The sequence below is a fragment of the Mobula hypostoma genome, chromosome 8, assembly GCF_963921235.1.
Source record: "Mobula hypostoma chromosome 8, sMobHyp1.1, whole genome shotgun sequence".
In the NCBI taxonomy this organism is placed as follows: Eukaryota; Metazoa; Chordata; class Chondrichthyes; order Myliobatiformes; family Myliobatidae; genus Mobula; species Mobula hypostoma.
The window spans coordinates 22,586,742-22,609,117 of record NC_086104.1 but is presented as its reverse complement, the minus strand read 5'-3'; the positions used below and the strand labels follow the sequence as shown (position 1 = coordinate 22,609,117).

The 22,376-nt window shown below is 40.0% G+C and overlaps 1 protein-coding gene across 3 annotated transcripts in view; it reads left to right on the top strand.

Moving 5' to 3' along the window:
* Positions 1-22,376, top strand: part of mtr (5-methyltetrahydrofolate-homocysteine methyltransferase) — an 80,796-nt gene that overhangs the window by 42,892 nt on the left and 15,528 nt on the right. For all 3 annotated transcript variants that reach the window (XM_063055579.1, XM_063055580.1, XM_063055581.1), the window contains 11 exons: positions 30-215; positions 3,514-3,693; positions 5,601-5,717; positions 10,455-10,595; positions 13,343-13,432; positions 13,519-13,671; positions 13,819-13,926; positions 14,669-14,769; positions 16,329-16,396; positions 17,269-17,389; positions 22,167-22,248. In XM_063055579.1, the coding sequence (XP_062911649.1) occupies positions 30-215; positions 3,514-3,693; positions 5,601-5,717; positions 10,455-10,595; positions 13,343-13,432; positions 13,519-13,671; positions 13,819-13,926; positions 14,669-14,769; positions 16,329-16,396; positions 17,269-17,389; positions 22,167-22,248 (1,347 nt within the window). The remainder of the gene's footprint in view (positions 1-29; positions 216-3,513; positions 3,694-5,600; positions 5,718-10,454; positions 10,596-13,342; positions 13,433-13,518; positions 13,672-13,818; positions 13,927-14,668; positions 14,770-16,328; positions 16,397-17,268; positions 17,390-22,166; positions 22,249-22,376) is intronic.

Below are 22,376 nucleotides of genomic sequence, written 5' to 3'. Positions count from 1 at the left end.
AGCACTTGTTTGTCTTTTTTCTCTTAAAGGTCCCAGTTTGTATAGATTCTTCTAATTTCAGTGTGATTGCAGCAGGTTTAAAGTGTTGTCAGGGCAAATGCCTTGTTAATAGTATCAGTCTGAAGGACGGAGAAGACGACTTTCTGGAGAAAGCACGAATAATTAAACAATTTGGAGCTGCTGTTGTGATAATGGCATTTGATGAAAAAGGGCAGGTAAGAAATTTGGATGAAACAGCTGGTTATTGTTTTCTAGCTGCACTCTCCAACACCCTTTGCCTGTTAGTTAATGTTATTAATTTCTGTTGAATTGTGATTGTTTCAGGTTTTATTTTCTACAGTATTTGTTTTCTCTTAGGTGTGGAGAGAAATTAAAGAGCTACTTTGCCGCACTGTGAATTGTGGTTCTTATTAAGAGGGGTCAGTTCAGAATCCCATTTGTAAATTTTGGGAAGTTTTTGGGATTCATTGAGTTGAAACAGGAAGAGTTTGTGAGGAGATTTATGCCCTGCCTTTCTTTTTGCAACCTATCACCCTGTCAAGTAGCACCCTATATTGACGTTCCATTCCACAATGCTAAATTTTTACCTGGTCCTACTATCACACAAATGTGTACCATTTATAAAAATGTACCACTGTTACTTGTCCAGGGCCTCTAATACATGATGTAGACTGGACTCAGGTATGAGACCATGAGCACTGCAGATTCCACTCCAAATCCCTCAGTCATCTTGGAAGTACAATGCTGTCAATCTAGTTTTCAGACTCACTGCCCAACAGCACTATGGATGTATCTGCACCAGAAAGATGGTAGCAGTTCAAGGAGGCAGCTCGTCACTATCTTCCTAAGTGTGATCACAGACATATACTCAACAAAAGGTTAGATTAGATTAGGTTATTAGATTATGAGGACATGCAGTTCTCTTCTATTGTCATTTAGTAATGCATGCATTAAGTCATAGTCATACTTTATTGATCCCGGGGGAAATTGGATTTTCGTTACAGTTGCTCCATAAATAATAGTAATAAAACCATAAATAGTTAAATAGTAATATGTAAATTATGCCTGGAAATAAGTCCAGGACCAGCCTATTGGCTCAGAGTGTCTGACCCTCCAAGGGAGGAGTTGTAAAGTTTGATGGCCACAGGCAGGAATGACTTCCTATGACGCTCTGTGTTGCATCTCGGTGGAATGATACAATATTCCTCCGGTGCGATATCACAGAAACTCTTACAAGACGGACCAAGACTGAAAAACTAACAAAAACCACATAATTATAACATACAGCTGCAACAGTGCAACAATACCATAACTTGATGAAGAACAGGCCATGGGCACAGTAAAAAAGTTCAAAGTCTCTTGAAAGTCCCACATCTCACACAGACGGGAGAAGGAAGAAAACTCTCCCTGCCGATTTATTAATAGCCATATAAGTAAATACAGTTGAAGTCAGAAGTTTACATACATCTTAGCCAAATACATTTAAACTCAGTTTTTCACAATTCCTGACATTTAATCCTAGAAAACATTCCCTGTCTTAGGTCAGTTAGGTTCACTATTTTATTTTAAGAATGTGAAATGTCAGAATAATAGTAGAGAGAATGATTTATTTTATCTTTTATTTCTTTCATCACTTTCCCAGTGGGTCAGAAGTTTACATACACTTTGTTAGTATTTGGTAGCATTGCCTTTAAGTTGTTTAACTTCGGTCAAGTGTTTTGGGTATCCTTCCACAAGCTTCTCACAGTAATTTGCTGGAATTTTGTTCCATTCCTCCAGACAGAACTGGTGTAACTGAGTCAGGTTTGTAGGCCTCCTTGCTCGCACACGCATTTTCAGTTCTGCCCACAAATCTTCTGTCAGATTGAGGTCAGAAAATGACGTCAAGTCTGGTTCATCCGTGGGAGCAATTTCCAAATGCCTGAAGGTACCACGTTCATCTGTACAAACAATAGTACGCAAGTATAAACACCATGGGACCACGCAGCCGTCATACCGGTCAGGAAGGAGACGCATTCTGTCTCCTAGAGATGAATGTACTTTGGCGCAAAAAGTGCAAATCAATCCCAGAACAATAGCAAAGGACCTTGTGAAGATGCTGGAGGAAACAGGTAGACAAGTATCCATATCCACAGTAAAACGAGTCCTATATCGACATAACCTGAAAGGCTGCTCAGCGAGGAACAAGGCACTACTCCAAAACCGCCATAAAAAAGCCAGACTACAGTTTGCAAGTGCACATGGGGACAAAGATCTTACTTTTTGGAGAAATGTCCTCTGGTCTGATGAAACAAATATTGAACTGTTTGGCCTTAATGACCATCGTTATGTTTGGAGGAAAAAGGGTGAGGCTTGCAAGCCGAAGAATACCATCCCAACTGCGAAGCATGGGGTTGGCAGCATCATGTTGTGGGGGTGCTTTGCTGCAGGAGAGACTGGTGCACTTCACAAAATAGATGGCGTCATGAGGAAGAAAAATTATGTGGATATATTGAAGCAACATCTCAAGACATCAGCCAGGAAGTTAAAGCTTGGTCACAAATGGGTCTTCCAAATGGTCAATGACCCCAAGCATACCTCCGAAGTTGTGGCAAAATTGCTTAAGGACAACAAAGTCAAGGTATTGGAGTGGCCATAACAAAGCCCTGAAAAAAGAAGAACTAATCTTGGCAACATCTGTCTCTGTTGAGACAAGGTTACAAAACCTGACCAAAAAAAGAACTGAATAATTATCAATGCAAGCAGGCTCTGCCTGTCTATGCTTATCTTAAGCTTTGACTATGCAGTGTTTCCAAGAGGACTTGTGATGGCTAAAAATGGTCCAACACTTTCAGTTGTTGTAATATTGAAGCTTTGCCACTAGATGTCATCAGTCTATACAGTGTCTTCCAGAAAATGACTCAATCTTTTCCTGTGTGAAATTCCCACCAAAGATACTCCGTATCAGATTTGGTTAGCAACATTTCTAGGTCAATCAGCAAATTGAAGAACAAATTCTGTGGTAAGTCATCAAAGGCGCAAATCAATCAATGGATTCTCATGGAACCTCGATGGTTTGCCCACATTTTCTGCCAAACTCGTTTTTCAGAGAAGTATTTCAGGTCAGTCCATTCCATCTGTTTCCTTCTGGCCCTCTTTTTTCCCCCCTCCCAAACCTCCACAATGTCTCTTAAGCTGTGGCCTGAAATGGAGCTACCATTAGATTCTTACGTGCTTCTGAGCTGTCAGTGCAGAGACGTCTCAGCATCTGCAAGCTCTTAGGAGAAAACGACAGACTGCAACAATTTGAGTTCCGCCAGTAGTTTGTTTTCTCCAGCTTCCGCAGTTTCTCACTCCTCCATCTCTGCTAGGAAACGTACAAGTAGAAATTGTGTATCAGTAAGGAGAGAAAACATTGATGATTCTTTGAGCTGGAACTTTCATCAACTGGAGCTGACATTAGGAAATTATAGTATGACTAAACAACTATTGGAATGTACTTGCAAATTTTAAAACATGTTCTGTCTTGTTCAGGCTACTGATGTTGATTCCAAAGTGGCAATATGCACAAGAGCCTATTACTTGCTTGTGAACAAAGTCCGATTCAACCCCAGTGATATAGTATTTGATCCAAATATACTCACTATTGGAACTGGGATGGACGAGCATCGTCTCTATGCTGCAAACTTTATCAGAGCTATTTCAATTATAAAGGTAAGTCCACATATGAGAATATATCCCTCTAAAATCATCAGTGAGGAACTGGGTGGTGTGGAAGGAGACAAATGATGACTTGCTCCGGTGACCCTCAGGTTCTGCTGGCTGCGTTAGTCTAGGGAAGACAATCTCTGGCCCCGCCAAACGTGAGAGATTCCGGTGCAAAACCTCCTGTTTGTGTGGAAGCTGCATGATTTGTTCCCCTGTTACAAATAAGTGCTATGAAATAACAGACAGTACACCATATGCAAGTAAACGATTTAGCTTTATAATTCAGAAGTTGACTCAAGGGTTAGAAGAGAAAATCAAAATGAAAAGGGCCCATTTCATTGAAGCAGTCCAGTGTGCACAAGTTGGAGCTCACGGTTTCCCTTTCCCCGGTGTTCCATTGATTTCCCAGGGCTTCGTCGTCACCCAGCCCAACTCCAAGTCCACTCCTTTCTGGTGCTGACAACCTCTGCTTTCTACCATCTTCTCTCTTCATCTTCTGCTGATCAAAGGACCCAGATCACCTCAATGTCAGGCACACAACACAAAAACACACTCCCCTCATTGGACGGCTCACATTCCAAAGCACCCGTCATCTCTAACCATAACCCAAACATAAAGACTATTACATTAGCAGTGAATCCTTTCCCGGGGTGTTACACTCCTTTTCATATGATGTGATCGGAAATCTGATTTCTCAGAAAATCAATACACGTACAATTCAAAATAATTAATAGGGAAACACCTGATCTGGACAATTCAACCTGACAAGCTTTGAAACAAATTTCTGTTTGAGATTTGAAACAAATCAGTATTTGTGAGCAAAATGTATTGATTTTAAAAATCTTGCAATTTCACATTTAATAAAAATTATAAAAAAGAATTTCCTTGACAGATTAGAAATCTGAATATTTCGAGATGTTTGTAGTTCAGCAGCAGAGTTAAAAGTAGCACAGTATACCACTCCTTGTCATAACACTGCCCGTTCAATTTACTTATTTATTTGTTCGTTTTATCTACTGAGATACAGTGCAGAATAGGCTCTTCCAGCCCTTCTAACCGCACCTCCCAGCAATCCCCCGATTTAACCTAGCCTAATCACTGGACAGTTTACAATGACCAATTAACCTACCAACTGGTACGTCTTTGGAGGTGTGGGGGAAAATTAGAGCTCCCGGAGGAAAATCTCGCGGTCACAGGGAGAACTTACAAACTCCTTACAAGCAACGGCAGGAATTGAACCCCAGCCACTGATACTGTAAAGTGTTGTTTGAACCACTACGCTACATGCCAATTGGAACATTTCACTGACTTGGCTGCACATGTATTCAAATCAGACAAAAGTGTGTTAATCTGTGTAAAATAGAGGCCATGAAGCCTTTGGAGCAGGAAGTACAACTAATGTACTACTGTCTTTAACATACTGCATAATGTTTGGTGGTGCTCTTTGTTGTAAGTTATGTGTGAGCACTGATAAAGGAAAGTCTTTTTATATGTATTTTTCTTGAACCCAAATGAGTCATTCCAAAATAATACTATAGTCTTTTATGAGATTGTAAAGTCTGTAGTTAATGTCAATAATTAACATATTCAATATGAGCTTGCAACTTTTGTGTTACTTTGACTTGGTGTCTGTTTCCAGTATGCCACTGGTTATATGTCCTTAAAATTTAATTCTGTTGTTCTTTTTCCCCCCATTTTTAGGCTTTCGATGAGTATATTGCATGGTATTATACAATCCATTTTGTCTCGTCAATGCCTTGTATTTCTCAATCTGTAATTAAGAGCCAAAATGAATTAAAAATGCTCATCATATATCATTCCTTCTGTAATAATCGATCTGATCACTTTCTCCTGCGATTCTATTCATTGTCTTTTATATTGATTTACTTGTATGCTTTTTTATTTGTCTAAAGGGAACGCTACCTGGAGTCAAAGTAAGTGGAGGTCTTTCGAATTTGTCCTTCGCGTTTCGTGGAATGGAGGCAATCCGAGGAGCCATGCACAGTGCGTTCCTTTACCACGCCATCAAGGTACAACATGTGTAATGTTTTTGGATACTCTTTCAGCTCATCAGTGTGCAGAGAAGTTTCACCAGGAAGCTGCCTGGATTAAAGAACGTTAGTTCGGGGAGAGATTGGATAGGCTGGGTTTGTTTTACCCAGAGCAGAGGAGGCTGAGGGGTGATTGGATAGATGTATATAAAATTATAAGGGGCAAAGGTAGATTCTGTCTTTCTACTCTTTATTCCATAGTAGTGATGTGTCAAAACCAAAAGGGCATAGGTTTAAGGTGAGAGGATTTTAAACCATAAGACAGAGCAGAATTAGATCTCTCGGCCCATCCAGTCTACTCCACTATTTCATCATGGCTGATTTATTATCCCTCTCAACCTGTCTTCTCCCCATGACCTTTGATGCTCTGACTAATCAAGAACCTTTCAAGCTGTGCTTTAAATATATGCTATGACTTGGCCTCCACAGCTTCCGTGGCAGTGAATTCCATAGATTCACCACCCTCTGGCTAAAGAAATTCCTCATCTGTTCTAAATTGATGTTTCTCTGTTCTGTGCCCTCTGGTCCTGGACTCACCCCTCCACAGGAACCAACCTCTCCACATTCACTCTATGTAGGCCTTTCAGTAGTCTATAGGTTTCAAAGAGATCCCCCTTTGTTCTTCGAAATTCCAGTGAGTATGGCCCAGAGTCATCAAATGGTCATCATACATTAACTCTTTCATTCCAGGAATCATTCTCATGAACTTCCTCTGGACTCTCTCCAATGCAAGCATATATTTTCTGAGATAAGGGGCCTAAAACTGCTCACAATACTCCAAGTGCAGTCTGATCAATGACTTATAAAGCCTTTGCTTCACGTCCTTGTTCTTATATTCTTATGCTTCTTGAATGGAATGCAAACGTTGAATTTGCCTTCCTTAGCACCACCTCAACCTGCAAGTTAACCTTTAGAGCAGGGGTTCCCAACCTTTTTTATGCCATGGACCCTTACCATTAACCAAGGGGCCTATGGATCCTAGGTTGGGCACCCGTGAGGGAATCCTGCACAAAGTTCCTTTGCACTCTGAATTTTGAATATTCTCCCCATTTAGGAAACACTCTGTGCCTTTATTCCTTCCACTGAGGTGCATTTCCATACACCATACACTTCCTTAGACTATATTCCATCTGCCACTTCTTTGGTCATTCTCCCAATCTGTCCAAATCCTTCTGCAGCCTCCCTGCTTCCTCAACATAGTACCCCTCCATCTCTCTTTGTACTGTCTGCAAACCTGGCCACAAAACCATCAATTTCGTCATCCAAATCGTCGACACATAGCGTGAAAAAAAGCCATCTCAACACCAACCCCTGTGGAGGACTAGGCAACTGCAGCCAACCAGAATACACCCCTTTATTCTGACTCTTGGCCTTCTGCCAGTCAGCCAATCTTCTATCCATGCCAGTTATCTTTCTTGTAATATCATGGGTTCTTATTTTGTTAAGCAGCCTCATGTCTGGCACCTTGTCAAAGGCCTTCTGAAAATCCAAGTAAGCAACATCCACTGACTCTCCTTTGACTATCCTGATTGTCAGTTCCTCAGAATTACAATAGATTTGTCAGGCAAGATTTCCCCTTCGGGAAACAATGCTGTCTTTGGCCTACTTTATCATGCACCTCCAAGTACCCCCTGAAACTTCATCCTTAATAATGGACTCCAACATCTTTCCAACTACTGAGTCAGGCTAACTGGCCTATAATTTCCTTTCTTCTGCCTCCCTCCCTTCCTGAAGAGTGGAGTAGACATTTGCAATTTTTCAGTCCTCTGGCACCATTCCAGAATCCAGTGATTAGAACATAGAACATAGAAATCTACAGCACATTACAGGCTCTTCGGCCCACCATGTTGTGCCAATCATGTAACCTGTGCTAGAAACCTGGAAGTTTCCTATCACACTGCCCTCTACTTTTCTAAGTTTCATGTACCTATCCAAGAGTCTCTTAAAAGACCCTATTGTATCCACCTCCACCACTGTTGCCAGCAGTGCATTCTATGACTCACCACTCAGTGTGGAAAAACTATTATCCCTGACATCCCCTCTGTACCTACTTTCAAGCACCTTAAAACTGTGCCCCCTCGTGTTAGCCATTTCAGCCCTGGGTAAAAGCCTCTGGCTATCCTCACAATCAATACCTGTCATTATCCCATACACCTCTATCAGGACACCTCTCATCCTCTATCACTCCAAGGAGAAAAGGCCAAGTATACTCAACCTATTCTCACAAGGCACTCTCTCCATTCCAGGCAACATCCTTGTAAATCTCCTCTGAAACCTTTCTATAGTATCCATATCCTTCCTGTAGTGAGATGACCAGAACTGAACGTATTACTCCAAGTGGGGTCTGACCAAGGTCTTGTATATGATTCTTGAAAGATCACTGCTAATGCCTGCACCTCTTTCAGAACTATGGGGTATACACCATCTGGTCCAGGTGACTTATCTACTTTCAGACTTTTCAGCTTCCCAAGCTCCGTCTCCTTAGTAGAAGCAAGTACATTCACTTCTGCTCCTGATCCTCTTGAATTTCGAGCATATTACTGGTGTCTTCCACAATGCTTACTAAGTTCATCTGCCATTACTTTGTGCCTTATTATAATCTCTCCAGTACCATTTTCCAGCAGTCTAATAATACACTCTCTCCTCTCTTTTATTCTTTATATAGCTGAAGAAAATTTTGGTATCTTGTTTGATATTATTAGATTGCTTACTTTCATATTTCATCATTTCTCTCCTTATGGATTTTCTAGTTGCCTTCTGTTGTTTTTTAAATGCTCCCAATCCTCTAACTTTGTGCTATTTTTTCCTGTGCTATATTGATGTCTCTTTTGCTTCCCCGCTGTCTTTGGGATGTATATCTTGTGCCTTTTTGAATTGCCCCTAGAAACTAGCCCCTGCGATTCTGCTGCCATCTGGATGTGTGTCCCCTTTCACCCAACTTTGGCCAGCTCCTCTCTCAAACTGCATGGTGAATTCTATCATATTATGATCGCTGCCTGCTAAGAGCTCAACCACAAGCTGCTCTAAAAAGCCATCTCATAGACATTTGACAAATTTCCTGTTTTAGGATCCAGCACCTACCTATTTTCCCAATTTACCTGCATATTAAACCCCCCCCCGCCCCCCATAACTATCGTAACATTCCCCTTATTACATGCCTTTTCTATTTCCTGTGGACGTTTATATCCCACATCCTGACGACTGTTTGGAGACCTGTATATAACTTCTATCAGGGTCTTTTTACCCTTGCAGTTTCTTAACTCTACACACAAGGATTCTGTATCTTTCAATTATATGTCACTTCTTTCTAAGGATTTGATTTCATTTCATTTCTTATCAATAGAAACACCCCATCTCCTCTGCGTCCCTGCCCGTCCTTTCGATACAAGGTGTATCTTTGGTTGTTAAGCTCCCAACTATGATTTTAAAGAGAATTTAGGGGCAGCACGATAGCATAGCAGTTTGCGTAATGCTCTTACTGTCACAGCCACGTGGTTCAATTCCGCTGCTGTCTGTTAGGAGTTCGTATGTTCTCCCTGTGAACAGTGTAGGTTTTCTCCGGGCACTCTGGTTTCCTCCCATATTTCAAAGACATGCACATTAATAGATTAATCGGTCACATGGGTGTAATTGTGCAGTGTAGCCTCGTTGGGCCGGAAGGGCCTGTACTGTGATGCATCTCAAAATAAAAATAAAATATTTTTCAGAGTGTGGTCAATATCCGGAACTCGGTAAATACAGTCACTACATTTAAGAAGCATTTACACAGGCACTAAAATAAGGAAGGCATGGAATGATACAGATTTAGTTTGAGCAAATGGGATTACTGTAGATGGGCAAAACAATCAGGATGGTTTTTGTGATTCTCTATGATTCTATGACTAATAACCGTATTAAAGTAGTTTAGGGACTTTTCACCAGTTGTGACTCAACTGGAGCACTGCCACAATGCCATAGCAAGGACATGTTGCGCTGGAGAGGCTGCAGAGCCGATTTACTAGGATGTTGCTTGGAATGGGGCATATGAGATAATAATAATAATAAAAAACAAAAGACGGGATAGCCTGCTTTGTTTTCCTGGGGGTGATGGAGACTGTGGGGGGGGGAGGGGCGAGGGCCTTATAAATGTATGCAAAATGAAGAGGGGCAACAACAAGGTAGATGATGGAAAACGGAAGAGACTGCAGATGCTGGAATCCGGTACAAAAAAAAGCATGCTGGAGGAATTCAGAAAATGTTTGAGTCAAACCTTTGCTGAGTGGTAAACCTTTCTGCATAAGAAGTCTCAAAAGCTAGAGAACATTCTGTACCCTTAGGGTGAGGGGAGAATTTTAGAGGATATTTGAGATGGGGAAATATTTACCCAGGCAGTGGTGTCAGCAGGCACTCTTACAACATGGAAGAGGTATCTAAATGGGCACTTGAATCACTAAGGCAGAGAAAGCTATGGACTACCTGCTGGTTAATCATTTAGTGGTGGTGAATAAATGACCGTCAGCACAGGCATGGTGGAGCAAAGGATCTGTTTTTGTATTGTATGACTTCACAACAGGTTGGAGTTTGAGTTTAATTGTAAATATATCTGTGATTAATGTAAATTCAGTGCCTGATCTCTTGTTGAAGGGATGGTAATTTACGTACAAGGCGACTTGCATTTTTGTCACAACAATCTTTCACTTTTCATCTACCGCAATGTTGTAATAAGTCTTTTCTTAGGCAGGGATGGATATGGGAATTGTGAATGCAGGGAATCTGCCTGTTCATGATGATATAGACAAAGAACTTCTAGAGTTATGTGAGAATTTGATCTGGAACAAGGACCCTGATGCTACTGAGAAATTGCTCCATTATGCACAGGTAAGGTCAAGAACTGATATTTTATGGGAAAATAAAAGTCCTGAGTGATGCTGGCAACCTTTGTGTGCTTTATCTTCCAAGGAATCACTAGTTGTGATACATAGTTTGATTTCAGAATCAGGTTAAATATCACCGGCATATGTTGTGCAATTTCTTGTCTTTGCTGCATCAAGACATAATAATTGAGAGAAAAAAACTGAATTACAGTATGCAGATATATATTAAATAGTTAAATAAGTAGTGCAAAAATTAAAAATGAAAAGAAGTAGTGAGGTAGTGTTCATGTGGTCAATGTCCATTCAGAAATCGGACGGTAGATGGGAAGAAGCTGTTCCTGAATTGTTGAGTGTGTGCCTTTAGGCTCCTGAACCTCCTTCCTGATGGTAGCAATGAGAACAGGAACATGCCTTGGGTGGCTGGAGGTCCTTAATAATGGACACCACATTTTTGAGGCATTGCTCCTTGAAGATGTCTTGGAGACAATGGAGGCTAGTACCCATGATGGAGTTGACTTAGTTTATAACTCTCTGCAGCTTTTTTCAATCCTGTGCAGTACCTTCCCCATACCAGATGGTGATGCAGCTAGTTAGAATGCTCTCCACCATATATCTGTAGAAATTTGCGAGTGTCTTTGATGACATACCCAATCTCCTCAAACTCCTAACAAAATATGGCCACTGTCATGCATTCTTTGTAATTGCATCAGTATTTTAGGCTTAGGATAGATCTTCAGATGTTGACACCCAGGAACTTGAAACTGTTTATTCTTTCCATAGTTGATCACTCAATGAGGACTAGTGTGTGTTCCCCCTCAACTTCCCCTTCCTTAAGTCCATAATCAATTTCTTGGTCTTACTGACATTGAGCGCAAGATTGTTGTTATGACACCACTCCTCCAGCTGATCTGTCTCACTCCTGTACGCCTCCTTGCCACCATCTGAAATTTTGTCAATAGTAGTTGTGTTGTTGGCAAATTTATGGATGCTGTTGGAGCTGTGCCTAGCTACATAGTCTTGGGTAGAGAGAGTGGGTGATGGGGGTCCTTTATGATGGTTGCTGCATTTTTTTGAGGCATTGCTCCTTGAAGTTGTTATGGATGCTGGGGAGGCTAGTGTCTGTGACGGAGCTGAGTTCACAACTTTCTGTAGCCTTTTCTGATCCCGTGCCGTGCTGTCCCCGACCCCCCGCCCCATACTAGATTTTGATGTAGCCAGTTAGATGGTCTCCACAGTACGTTACTTTAAAGAGGCAATTAAAGGAGAGGGGAGAGGCTTAGGAAGGGAATTTAAATTTGGGACCAGCTGCTGAAGGTGTAGCCAATCTCAGTGGCAGTCGGTAATAAATCTGCGTGCAAGAGATATATAATGGGTGCAGTAAGGTTTATTTCTTGGATGTCGAAAGAGCTGGAGGAAGATGCAGTAATGGGGAAATACAGTCATGAAAACTTCAGATATGGGGATTAGAAATTGAAATTCAAAGCTGTGATAAGTAAGTTTGAGTTATCAGCACATTCATTTGATAGGTCTCTGCCATTCTATTCATGTACACTATCTCAGCATTTTGTTTTTGTTGCTCTCTGCTTTTTGCACTATTATTCATCAATATATATATATAATACTTATAACCATAACCAACCTGCCACTAAGAGTTTGAAAAGATTGCAAGTTATCAGCTTAGCTTGAGTGAGTTTGAAATGAGTTAATATCCTATGGTAATTTGTTCTTAGCAAACTTCTAAACTTGAATTTTTTTTTTAAAGATTTAAAATCCTAGCTTTTTACCCATCGCTAAAGTATTCATTGAACTCTGTTCATTTTCCACATTGTAAACTTCCATTTGATGACAACATTCTGATATCAAGGACAACTGAAAGCCAGTGTGTACTCAGTTACTGGAATTATAATAAAGGAGCATCTTTCTAGGATACCCAGTTGTTCCTTTGATTGCATAATGAAAAGAAGACATTATTTTCCATAAATTTCATGACAACAGTGAAACAAATTTGCATTCTAGTGCTGATCAACAAGGTATATCAGAATCAGACTTATTAATGACTTAGATAACATGAAACTTGCAGAACAATGCAGACATTAAATACTATAAATTTCAAAAGTATATAGTGCAATAAGAGGGAATAATGCGGCTCATGAACCATTTAGACAGCTGATGGCAGAGTGGGAAGAAGCCGAATTGTTGGGTGTGAATCTCCTGCTGGTAGTGAAAAGAGGGCTTGACCCAGATGGTGAGGGTGCCTGGTGATGAATGCAGCCTTCGAGAGGCACCGACTCTTCAGGATGTCTTTAGTAATGGGAATGGTTGTGCTCAAGATGGCCCTGAGTGAGTATAGTCCTCTGCAGTGGAGACTGCATACAGGCTGTGATGCAGCCAGTCAGACTGCTCTCCACTGTATACCTACAGGAATTTGTAAGAATCTCCTCAAACTCCTAACAAAGTAGAGCTGCTCGCATGCCTTCTTTGTGATGGCATTAATGTGTTGGGCTCGGGATAGAGCCTCCGAGATGTTGACACCCAGTAATCTGAAGCTGCTCACCCAATGTAAATCACACTGGAGTTACCATTTTCCCAACTGAAAAAAATAATCTAAGACATTTTCTGCCTTTTGAATTAATGAAAAATATTCCTTAACTTTGCCATGTTAACTTTTATTTAACACAATATAATAATAATAAGCATATCCAAAAAAGAACTTTACTTTTGTTCATTGACATGGTTCTTTGATTATTTTAGAATCATGCGGAAAGTGGAAAAGTCGTGGTAACCACTGATGAATGGAGGAATGGTACTGTTGAGGAACGTCTTGAATATGCTCTTGTTAAGGTAAGCAATTGACTTTGTATTCCCTCTGCAGTCTCTTTTCTGCTTGTGTTTGCTGCATGTGTTGAAGTTCTGTCATTACCCTTTAGGGTATAGAAATGTATGTAATCGAAGATACAGCAGAAGCAAGAGCCAATCAGCACAAATACCCCAGGCCCCTGCATATAATCGAAGGACCTCTGATGAATGGCATGAAAATGGTGGGGGAATTGTTTGGAGCAGGAAAGATGTTTCTTCCACAGGTAAAACTGGATAAATTTTATCCCTTTATGAAGTGGTAAAATGTATTTATTAAAAACAGATAAGAGAGTATTTTGATTGAACCCCAAATCTGAAAGCTATTGTGTTGCAGATTTTTATTCAATGTTTTGTAAATTTTACGCCGGCAGGTCATTAAATCTGCTCGCGTGATGAAGAAAGCTGTCAATTACCTCATCCCTTTCATGGAGCAGGAGAAAGAGAAAGTGTTGATGGAGACGGGACACTCTGAAGAAGTTGTAAGTTATCAGTTCTGTAACTGGGGTTAGAATACTTGTGTTTAGGTAACGCCAGCAATTTGTGCCTTCAGCAGATAGTGATGAATTATCGTCTTGAACTGCTACAGTTTTTTCTTTGGACTTTGTCATAAAATTCTGTGACTATTTTATGACTGAAACATCAGGCTGATTTTAAAAAAAAACTTTCAAATCCCTAGCAGAGATGGCTTTTGAGGTAGAGAGTACATTATTTTGTCCGGATTCCCTCTATCTCTCAAGTACCCATGTAACATTTCTAATTAAAATTTAAAATAATTGACAGGAGGTAATGTGCTCTATGATGTTTAAGAAAAGTGTAAGTCGCTTTTAAAGCATATCATTATTCATCAGTAACATCACATATTTTGTTTTACTACTTGTGTTAATTTAACAAGCCTGTAAAATAAAATCTTTAACCTATGCTTTGTATCTTTAACAATTCTGACAACTTCTCTGTGGGAACATTGTAGATAGTATCAGGTTTATTATACTAACATGTCATGAAGTTTGTTCTTTTGTGGCAGCAGTACAACACAAGACATAAAACTTGCTCTAAGTTGCAATAAGAAATACTATATAATATTGCAAAAGAGGAATAGTGAGTGTATTTCTTTGAATTAATTTTGCATATATTATAATAACTTTAGTAAACAACTAAAGCAACCTTAAGCATTCTAGTCTTTGATTTAAATGCAGTCCATCGAAGAGTTGTATCATTTTGCAGAGCCCGTACCAAGGGACCATTGTGTTAGCCACTGTCAAGGGGGACGTTCATGACATTGGCAAGAATATTGTTAGCGTGGTGCTGGGCTGCAACAACTTCAGGTAAATTTCATATTGTCATATTCAGCAACACACTCTTCTTGTGTTTCCTCTTTTTTGTGCTCGTTTTGGTTGCTTTAAAGTCATGCCCTTTTCAAAGGAAGATGGTTCTGACTTCAGAGAGCAATCATCTCAGCTTCAGGACATTGCTATATGAATATGCTCGGTCCAATCTTTGATTGCTTCATCAGTGACATTCCTTTCAGAGAAGCAACATAAGGAATGTCCACCGATATTCAGTTCTGAAAAGGCAATTGAGCCCATGCAAGACCTCAGCAACATTCAGTCAAGGACTGTGAAGTGGCAAGTGATGTTCACACCAAATATCATTGGAGAAATCATCATTTACTGGACATGACTTAGGACCAAATAACCTATGTGTTTCTCACACCCTGCCCACAAACAGTAATACATGACTTGGGAGCAGGTGTAGGCCACACATTCTCTTGGACCTGCTTTAACATTCATTTATATCATGGCTGATCTGATTATAACCTCAACTCCGCATCTCTGCCTAACCCTGGTAACCTTTCCTTTGCTTATTAGGAACCTACCAATCACTGCCTTAAAACATGCAAAGACTGCTGCCACTGCAGTTTGAAGATTCCCAGATCTCTGAGAAGGAAAAAATGAATCACCTCTTTGCATTAGTTGGGTGTTCTCTCAATTTTAATCCGTGACTCCAGTTCTAGATTCTCTCACATTCTCTCATTCTTCTCTTAACACCAATACCATGAGTAACGTATCCTTCAATTGAGCCGTCTCTCACTTTTTTGAATTCCAGTGGATACAACCCTGGCCTGTCTAAACTTCTCTCTTCAGACAACTTACCAATTCCAGGTAATAATCTATTTAGCGTTCTCTGAGCTGCTTTCCGTGTTCCAAAGGTACAATTAAGTAGCAAAACATTTATTCTTCCCTCCTTCCTTGTTTACACCATATGCAAAATAAAATTCAAAGTTCAAAGTAAATTTATTATCAAAGTACATATATATCACCATTAATTTTCTTGCAGGCATTCATAGCAAATACAAAGAAACACAAAACTACACACAATGAAAACAGACAAACAACCAATGTGCTAAAGACAACAAGTTGTGCAAATACAAAAAAGAAAAAAAAACAAAATAAATAAGCAATAAACATCAAGTACATGAGTTGTTGAGTCCCTGAAAGTGAGTCCATAAGTTCTGATATCAGTTCTGCGTTGGGATGCAATCTCTGCCACCAGGAAAGGTGTGGGCAGAAGAAGAAGAATAAGACATCACCAAGTCATTGTAGGTTTTCCTCTGGTCCACACGCTGTTTTGCCGTCCATTATTGCTGGAACTTGGAACCCAACAGCATTATGATAATATTTTCAGCAGAATGACTATTAACAGTTCAGATAGGTGACTTGTTATCTGCTCCTTGAGGGCAAGTAGAGTGGGCAATAAACCTTGGCTTTGCCAGTGATGTTTGTATTCTCCAAAAATCTGTAAACCTCACTCCCTAAAGTTGAACATGGATTCTACAGCTCACTAAATCTTTGAATTAATTTTCATATTTTTATTTTAATTTCAGAGTAATTGACTTGGGTGTTATGACTCCATGTGATAAAATACTCCAAACTGCTATCGACAATAAAGCAGGTAAATATATTAGTATGAAGACAAAAGAGACTGCAGGTACTGTAGCAGCATTAGTGGAGGAAAGGAAAGGAATCATCGATGTTGAAGGTCAAGGCCCTGCATCAGGACTGCTAAATACAAGAGACGCTGGAAATGCAGAGTAACACAAAAAGTGCTGGAGGAACTCAGCAGGTCAGGCAGAATCTATGGAAATGAATAAACTGTTGATGTAGATAGATGCTACCTGACCCGCTGAGTTCCTCCAGCATTCTGTGTATGCAACCCTCCTGTTTACATTAGCATCTTGGCTCTAAGAGATGAACACCAGTAGTTATGATACATGGAAATTTTTCAAAGAATTATTTGTGTTGCTTGTTTTCCTGTATTTTTGTTTCCTCTGTTCTGGGCACAGTGTGCACTGGGCAAGAAAGATAATCCTGAAGTTTATCTAAGAGCATTCAACAGTATCCTTGCAAGTGTGCAGGACTAAATTGCCACCAGTATATTTTTAAACATAAATATCAATTTTAGAAATGTTCACTCAATCAGTTTTTAAAAATAGCTTTAGAACTGTTTTTTTTTCTGTCATTCCATGATGTTCACCAGCTTTTCTACAGCTATGATTGAGATAAAGATTTTAATACACAACATTGACCTTACTTTCTTAAGCCCATCATCCCATAAGCCACGAACAGCAGCTGGCCAAAGTCCTTGAGATTTTTGGAGTTCTGTTGGCATCTGTAGCACTGGGATTTACAGGATAGGGTTGCTAGCCCCATGCCCAAACCACTTCCTTTCGAAGCGGGGCTCTGGACCGTCCATGGAGTTCAGCCATTTGATATTGTAATTTTAGTTTTTAGAGTAGAATTCTGAATGTATTTTCTTTTCGGCAGACATTATTGGCCTGTCTGGTCTTATCACACCATCTTTGGATGAAATGATACACGTTGCTAAAGAAATGGAACGGATAGGTTTGAAAATGCCTTTGCTAATAGGTGGAGCAACAACCTCAAAGTATGTATTTATTTAGTTTAAAAAGGATTTATGCTTTCCTGCCGTATATGACGAATAAAATCCTCTCGGGCTTTCAACCTGTTTCCGGCAGGAAGCCTGAGTACAGTTTATTCATATTTATTCATTTCTCTATCGTAGTCCGTGGTATTATGGTACTATATATTTACAGTGTACTGTAAGATATTCAGTTATGGTTGTCCCATTATAAGGAAAGATGTCGGTGCTTTGAAAGTTCTTAAGAACTTTCTGCAGGGGGACAATTGAGAGTATCCTGATTGGCTGCATCATTGCCTGGTCTGGGAACTGTACGTCCCTCAATCACAGGACTCTGCAGAGAGTGGTGCGGACAGCCCAGCGCATCTGTAGTTGTGACCTTCCCATGATTCAGGACATTTATAAGGACAGGTGTGTGAAAAGGGCCCATAGGATCACTGGGGACCCAAGTCATCTCAACCACAATCTATTCCTGTTGCTACCATTCAGGAAGCAGTACGACAGCATAAAAGCCAGGACCAACAGGCTCCAGGACAGCTTCTTCCACCAGGCCATCAGACTGATGAACTCACACTGATTTGAGTGTACTCTATATTACATTGTCTGTTTTATTTATTATAAATTACTATGATTGCACATGGCACATTTAGATAGAGATGTAACATAAAGATTTTTGCTCCTCACGTATGTGAAGAATGTAAGAAATAAAGTCAATTCAATTCATTCATTCAATTCAAGGCTGCATAAAAGATTTACCAGAATGCTACTTGGATTACGGGGCAAGTGGGATAAACTTGGGTTGTTTTCTTTAGAGTGGTGGACGGTGAGGGGGAGATCTGATAAAAGCTTCTAAGATTATCAGAGGCATAGATAGAGAGCCGGTAGTTTTTTTTCCAAGGTTGAACTAGTGCCAGAGGACATGCATTTAAGGTGAGAGGGGATAGGTTCAAAGGAAATGCTCAAAGTAAATTTATTATCAAAGTACATATATGTCACCAAATGCATCGATGAGATTCATTTTCTTGTGTGCAGTCATAGTAAACACAATGGAATCAATAAAAGGCTGCACCCATCAAGATGGAGAAATACCAATGAGCAAGAGACAACAAACTGTGCAAACACAAAAATAAAAAAAGGAATAAATATCAAGAACATCAGATGACGAGTCCTTGAAAGTGGTCGTGGGAACAGTTCAGTGATGGGGCGACTGAAGTTGCCCACACGTTCAAGAGCCTGATGGTTGAGGGGTAATAACTGTTCCTGAACCTGGTGGTGTGAGTCCTGAGGCTCCAGCGAGAAGCTGGGTGACAGGATGTCCCTGATGATGGATGCTGCTTTCCTGCGACAGTGCTCCATGTAGATATGTTCAGTGGTAGAGAGGGCTTTACCTGTGATGGACTGGGCTGTATCCACTACACTTTGTAGGCTTTTCCGTTCAAGGGCTTTGGTGTTTCCATACCAGGCTGTGATGCAGCCAGTCAATATTCTGTCCACCACATATCTATAGAAGTTTGCCAGAGTTATAGATGACATGCCAAATCTTCACAAACTTCTAAGAAAGTAGGCTTCCATTCATTCTTAGTAATGGCACTTACCTGTGGGACCCAGGAAAGATCCCCTGAAATGATAACACTGAGGAATTTAAAGTTTCTGACCCTCTCAACCTCTGACCCCTCTGGCTTATGGACCTCCGATTTCCTCCTCCTATAGTCAATAATCAACTCCTTGGTTTTGCTGATACTAAGTGGTAGGTGTTGTTGTGGCACCACTCAGCCAGATTTTCAGTCTCCCTCTTCTATGCTGTTTCGTCATCACCTTTGATTCAGCCAATGACGACGTTGTCAGCGAACTTAAATATGGTATTGGCCTAAGCTCATCCTACATAGCCATAAGTGTAAAGTGAATAGAGCAGGGGACCAAGCACACAGCCTTGTGCTGACGGTGGTTGTGGAGGAGGTGTTGCAGCCAATCATAACTGACTGAAGTCTGCAAGTGAGGAAGTTGAGGATCCAGTTGCACAAGTAGGTACTGAGGCCAAGGTCTTGAAACTTATTGACTAGTTTAAGGGGATGATAGAATTGAATGCTGGGCTGTAGTCAATGAAGAGCATCCTTGTGTATGCATCTTCACTGTCCAGATGTTCCAGGGTTGAGTGAAGAACCAATGAAGTGGGATCTGCTTGGACCTTTTGTGATGATAAGCAAACTGGACTGGATGCAAGTCACTTCTCAGGCAGGAGTTGATATGTTTCATCACCAAGCACTGTGTGGGACAAGTTTTCTGTGCTGTGTGTTGGGAGCCTGGAATGTGCTGCCAGGGGTGGTGGACAAGGCAAGTATAATAGTGGTATTCAAGAGGCTGCTAGGTAAGCATTTGAGTGTGGAAAATAGAATGATATGGACATTGTGTAGGCAGAAGGGATTAGTTGGGCAGTTGATTACTAATTTAATTAGTTTGGTATAATGTCGTGCGCTCCACTGTTCTATGTTCTGTCTAATTAACTAGTCAGAACATGGATTCATCATTTTCCCTTTCAGGTTTATCATACCAGTCTTCAACTCAGACTAAACAAATTTTATATTACAGCTGTTACATATTTCATTCTTCTTGTTATCAGAGTTGCAACTTTCTTCAAAAACTTACTGAGGGTTAGAGGGAACTTTGAAACAGGTTGTCTTGCAGTTTCATTGCTTGCTGAGGATCTTAAGATGTCATCTTACTATGTCAGCTCCTCAGTGCATTTCCTATAAACTTCAACACATAATCTACGAGTTTAGTTTCATCATCCTGTGTAAAGAACTGCTTCTTAATAACTTTTAAGCGTACCCTGGACCTCATGGTCATTGACTGGTACATGAGAACTTTAACCAACTGATATGTGTCTCTGTTAGGTGGTGCAGCATTTCATCCAGATTTTCTTTGTTAGACATCCTCATGCCAAAGATTCAGAGTGGACTATTTTGGTTTTACATTATCATTTCAATCTGTATTCTTTACAGCACTGGTATATGTGTCTTTTCAGCAACAAGGAAGAAAAAGATGTGGATTTCCCCTCACATTCCTCAGTATATGTGTGACAATATGTCCACCTGATGGTCTGAATGTAACACCTTATTCCAAATTTGGCATGTCCATTATGTAGCATTGGAGTGACAGCTTAGCATTTTATGCATGAGTCATTTGGCTCCAGATTTACTGTACTTGCCTTAAAAAAAATTCATAGGCATTCATTGTTTTGTAATATTTGTAAAATGCTTAATAATAACGAGGTAAAAACAGCTTAGAGAAGACAATACACCTCATACCTAGTGATATCCTAATAATCTGAGGGAAAATCTGTTTGTCCCTTTCACATACAACTCTGGGAGAGGGTTAAAATAGAGGAACTTGGTAAATTGAATAACAAATTTAAATTCTTCAGAAGAGCTAAGAATAATTATTCTTACAGTGAACTTGTCTGACATGTTCACATTCACTTTAAGGTGGGATTAAAGTCCATAAAGAACAGACATGTATATATAAATAAGTTAAAGATGCTATTACTTCACATTTGATAAAATTCAAGAGTAGTTTTTAACACAGCTCTGTAAAGTGTTTGTCATGAGGTGATTTCTTTCATGTGCCTGTGCAATGTTGCTGCAATTGAGAAATGAGTGATGATTTATGGCTGCCTTTTAGATACTGCTGTTCATTATTTTTTCTGTGTCAGTCAACAACAGTCTCTGAACTGTCTCTGCAACCTCTATATTTTGTTCCAATGTACAATTTTACAGTACAAAATTGGCCCTTCGGCCCACCATTACAATGCTAACTGTTTTGCTCATGTACACTAAACCCATTAGAATGCTTTAGGTCCATGTTCTTCGGTGCCTTAGATGGATGTGTTTGTCTAAACAATTCATACACGTAACAATTGTTTCTGACTTCACCTCCTCTTCTGTTGTGGAGTTCTATATATTAACCACTTTCTGTAACAACTTTCCTCTCAGATCCCCTTTAAAACTCCTTCCTCTTGTCTTAGTCCCATGCCCTCTTGTTTTTGATACCATTACCATGGGGAAAAAAGATTGTATCTCCTCTATTTGTGCTTCTTAGAAGCATTAATAGAGTCTTGTTTGCTCCTGGGAAAACATGGCCAGCCTATCTCACCTCATAACAAAAGCACTCCAATCAAGGTGATATCCAAGGTAATATTTCCTCTGCACAATCACATCATTCTTTTAGTAAGGCAACCAGAACTGAACACAAAATGCCAATGTGGCATAACAAATGTTTTCTAAAATTCCAGAATTTCTAAACTGAGTGGCTAATTTTAATTTGGTGCCCTGTGCCGGACAGAAAAAAAATCTTCAGTTTTTCATTCTGCACCCTGTCCTGTAAAGGCAAGCATGCTATACTCCTTCACCTTCCTGTCTACCTGTGTTGCAATTTTCGGGGATCTTGAACCCTAAAATTCCCTATTTCGTCAGTATGCTTTAGTGCCCCACCAATATGTAACAGTCCAAAATGCATTACCTCTCACTTGCTGAGATTAAATTTCATCTGCCAGTGCTCTGCCCGACTTCCCTTCTGATCTATACCTTACTGTAGTCTCAAACAACCTTGCTCATTATTCATAATGCCACCACCTTTTCTGTCCTTTCTTTAAAAAGTTGTATAGAATCTTCCTGATCTGTGTAACGTTGGTTCTTGCTGCTTTATCATAATGAATAAATGTCTTAGTTTGCTATCACTTGATCTGGTTTACATTTAATTAAACCTAAATTGCTATACCTTTTTCCAGAACACACACAGCTGTCAAAATTGCACCAAAGTACAATGCACCAGCAATTCATGTTCTAGATGCTTCTAGAAGTGTTGTTGTGGTAAGTCTTCTTATCAGCTTGTCCTTGCATCTGTCTTGTACCTGATAATGTAGAGATTTTATTCCTTGTTTTTTGTTATGTTGTTCATTTTAAGTTTTTATTGTCACCATTCCTTTTTGTAATATATT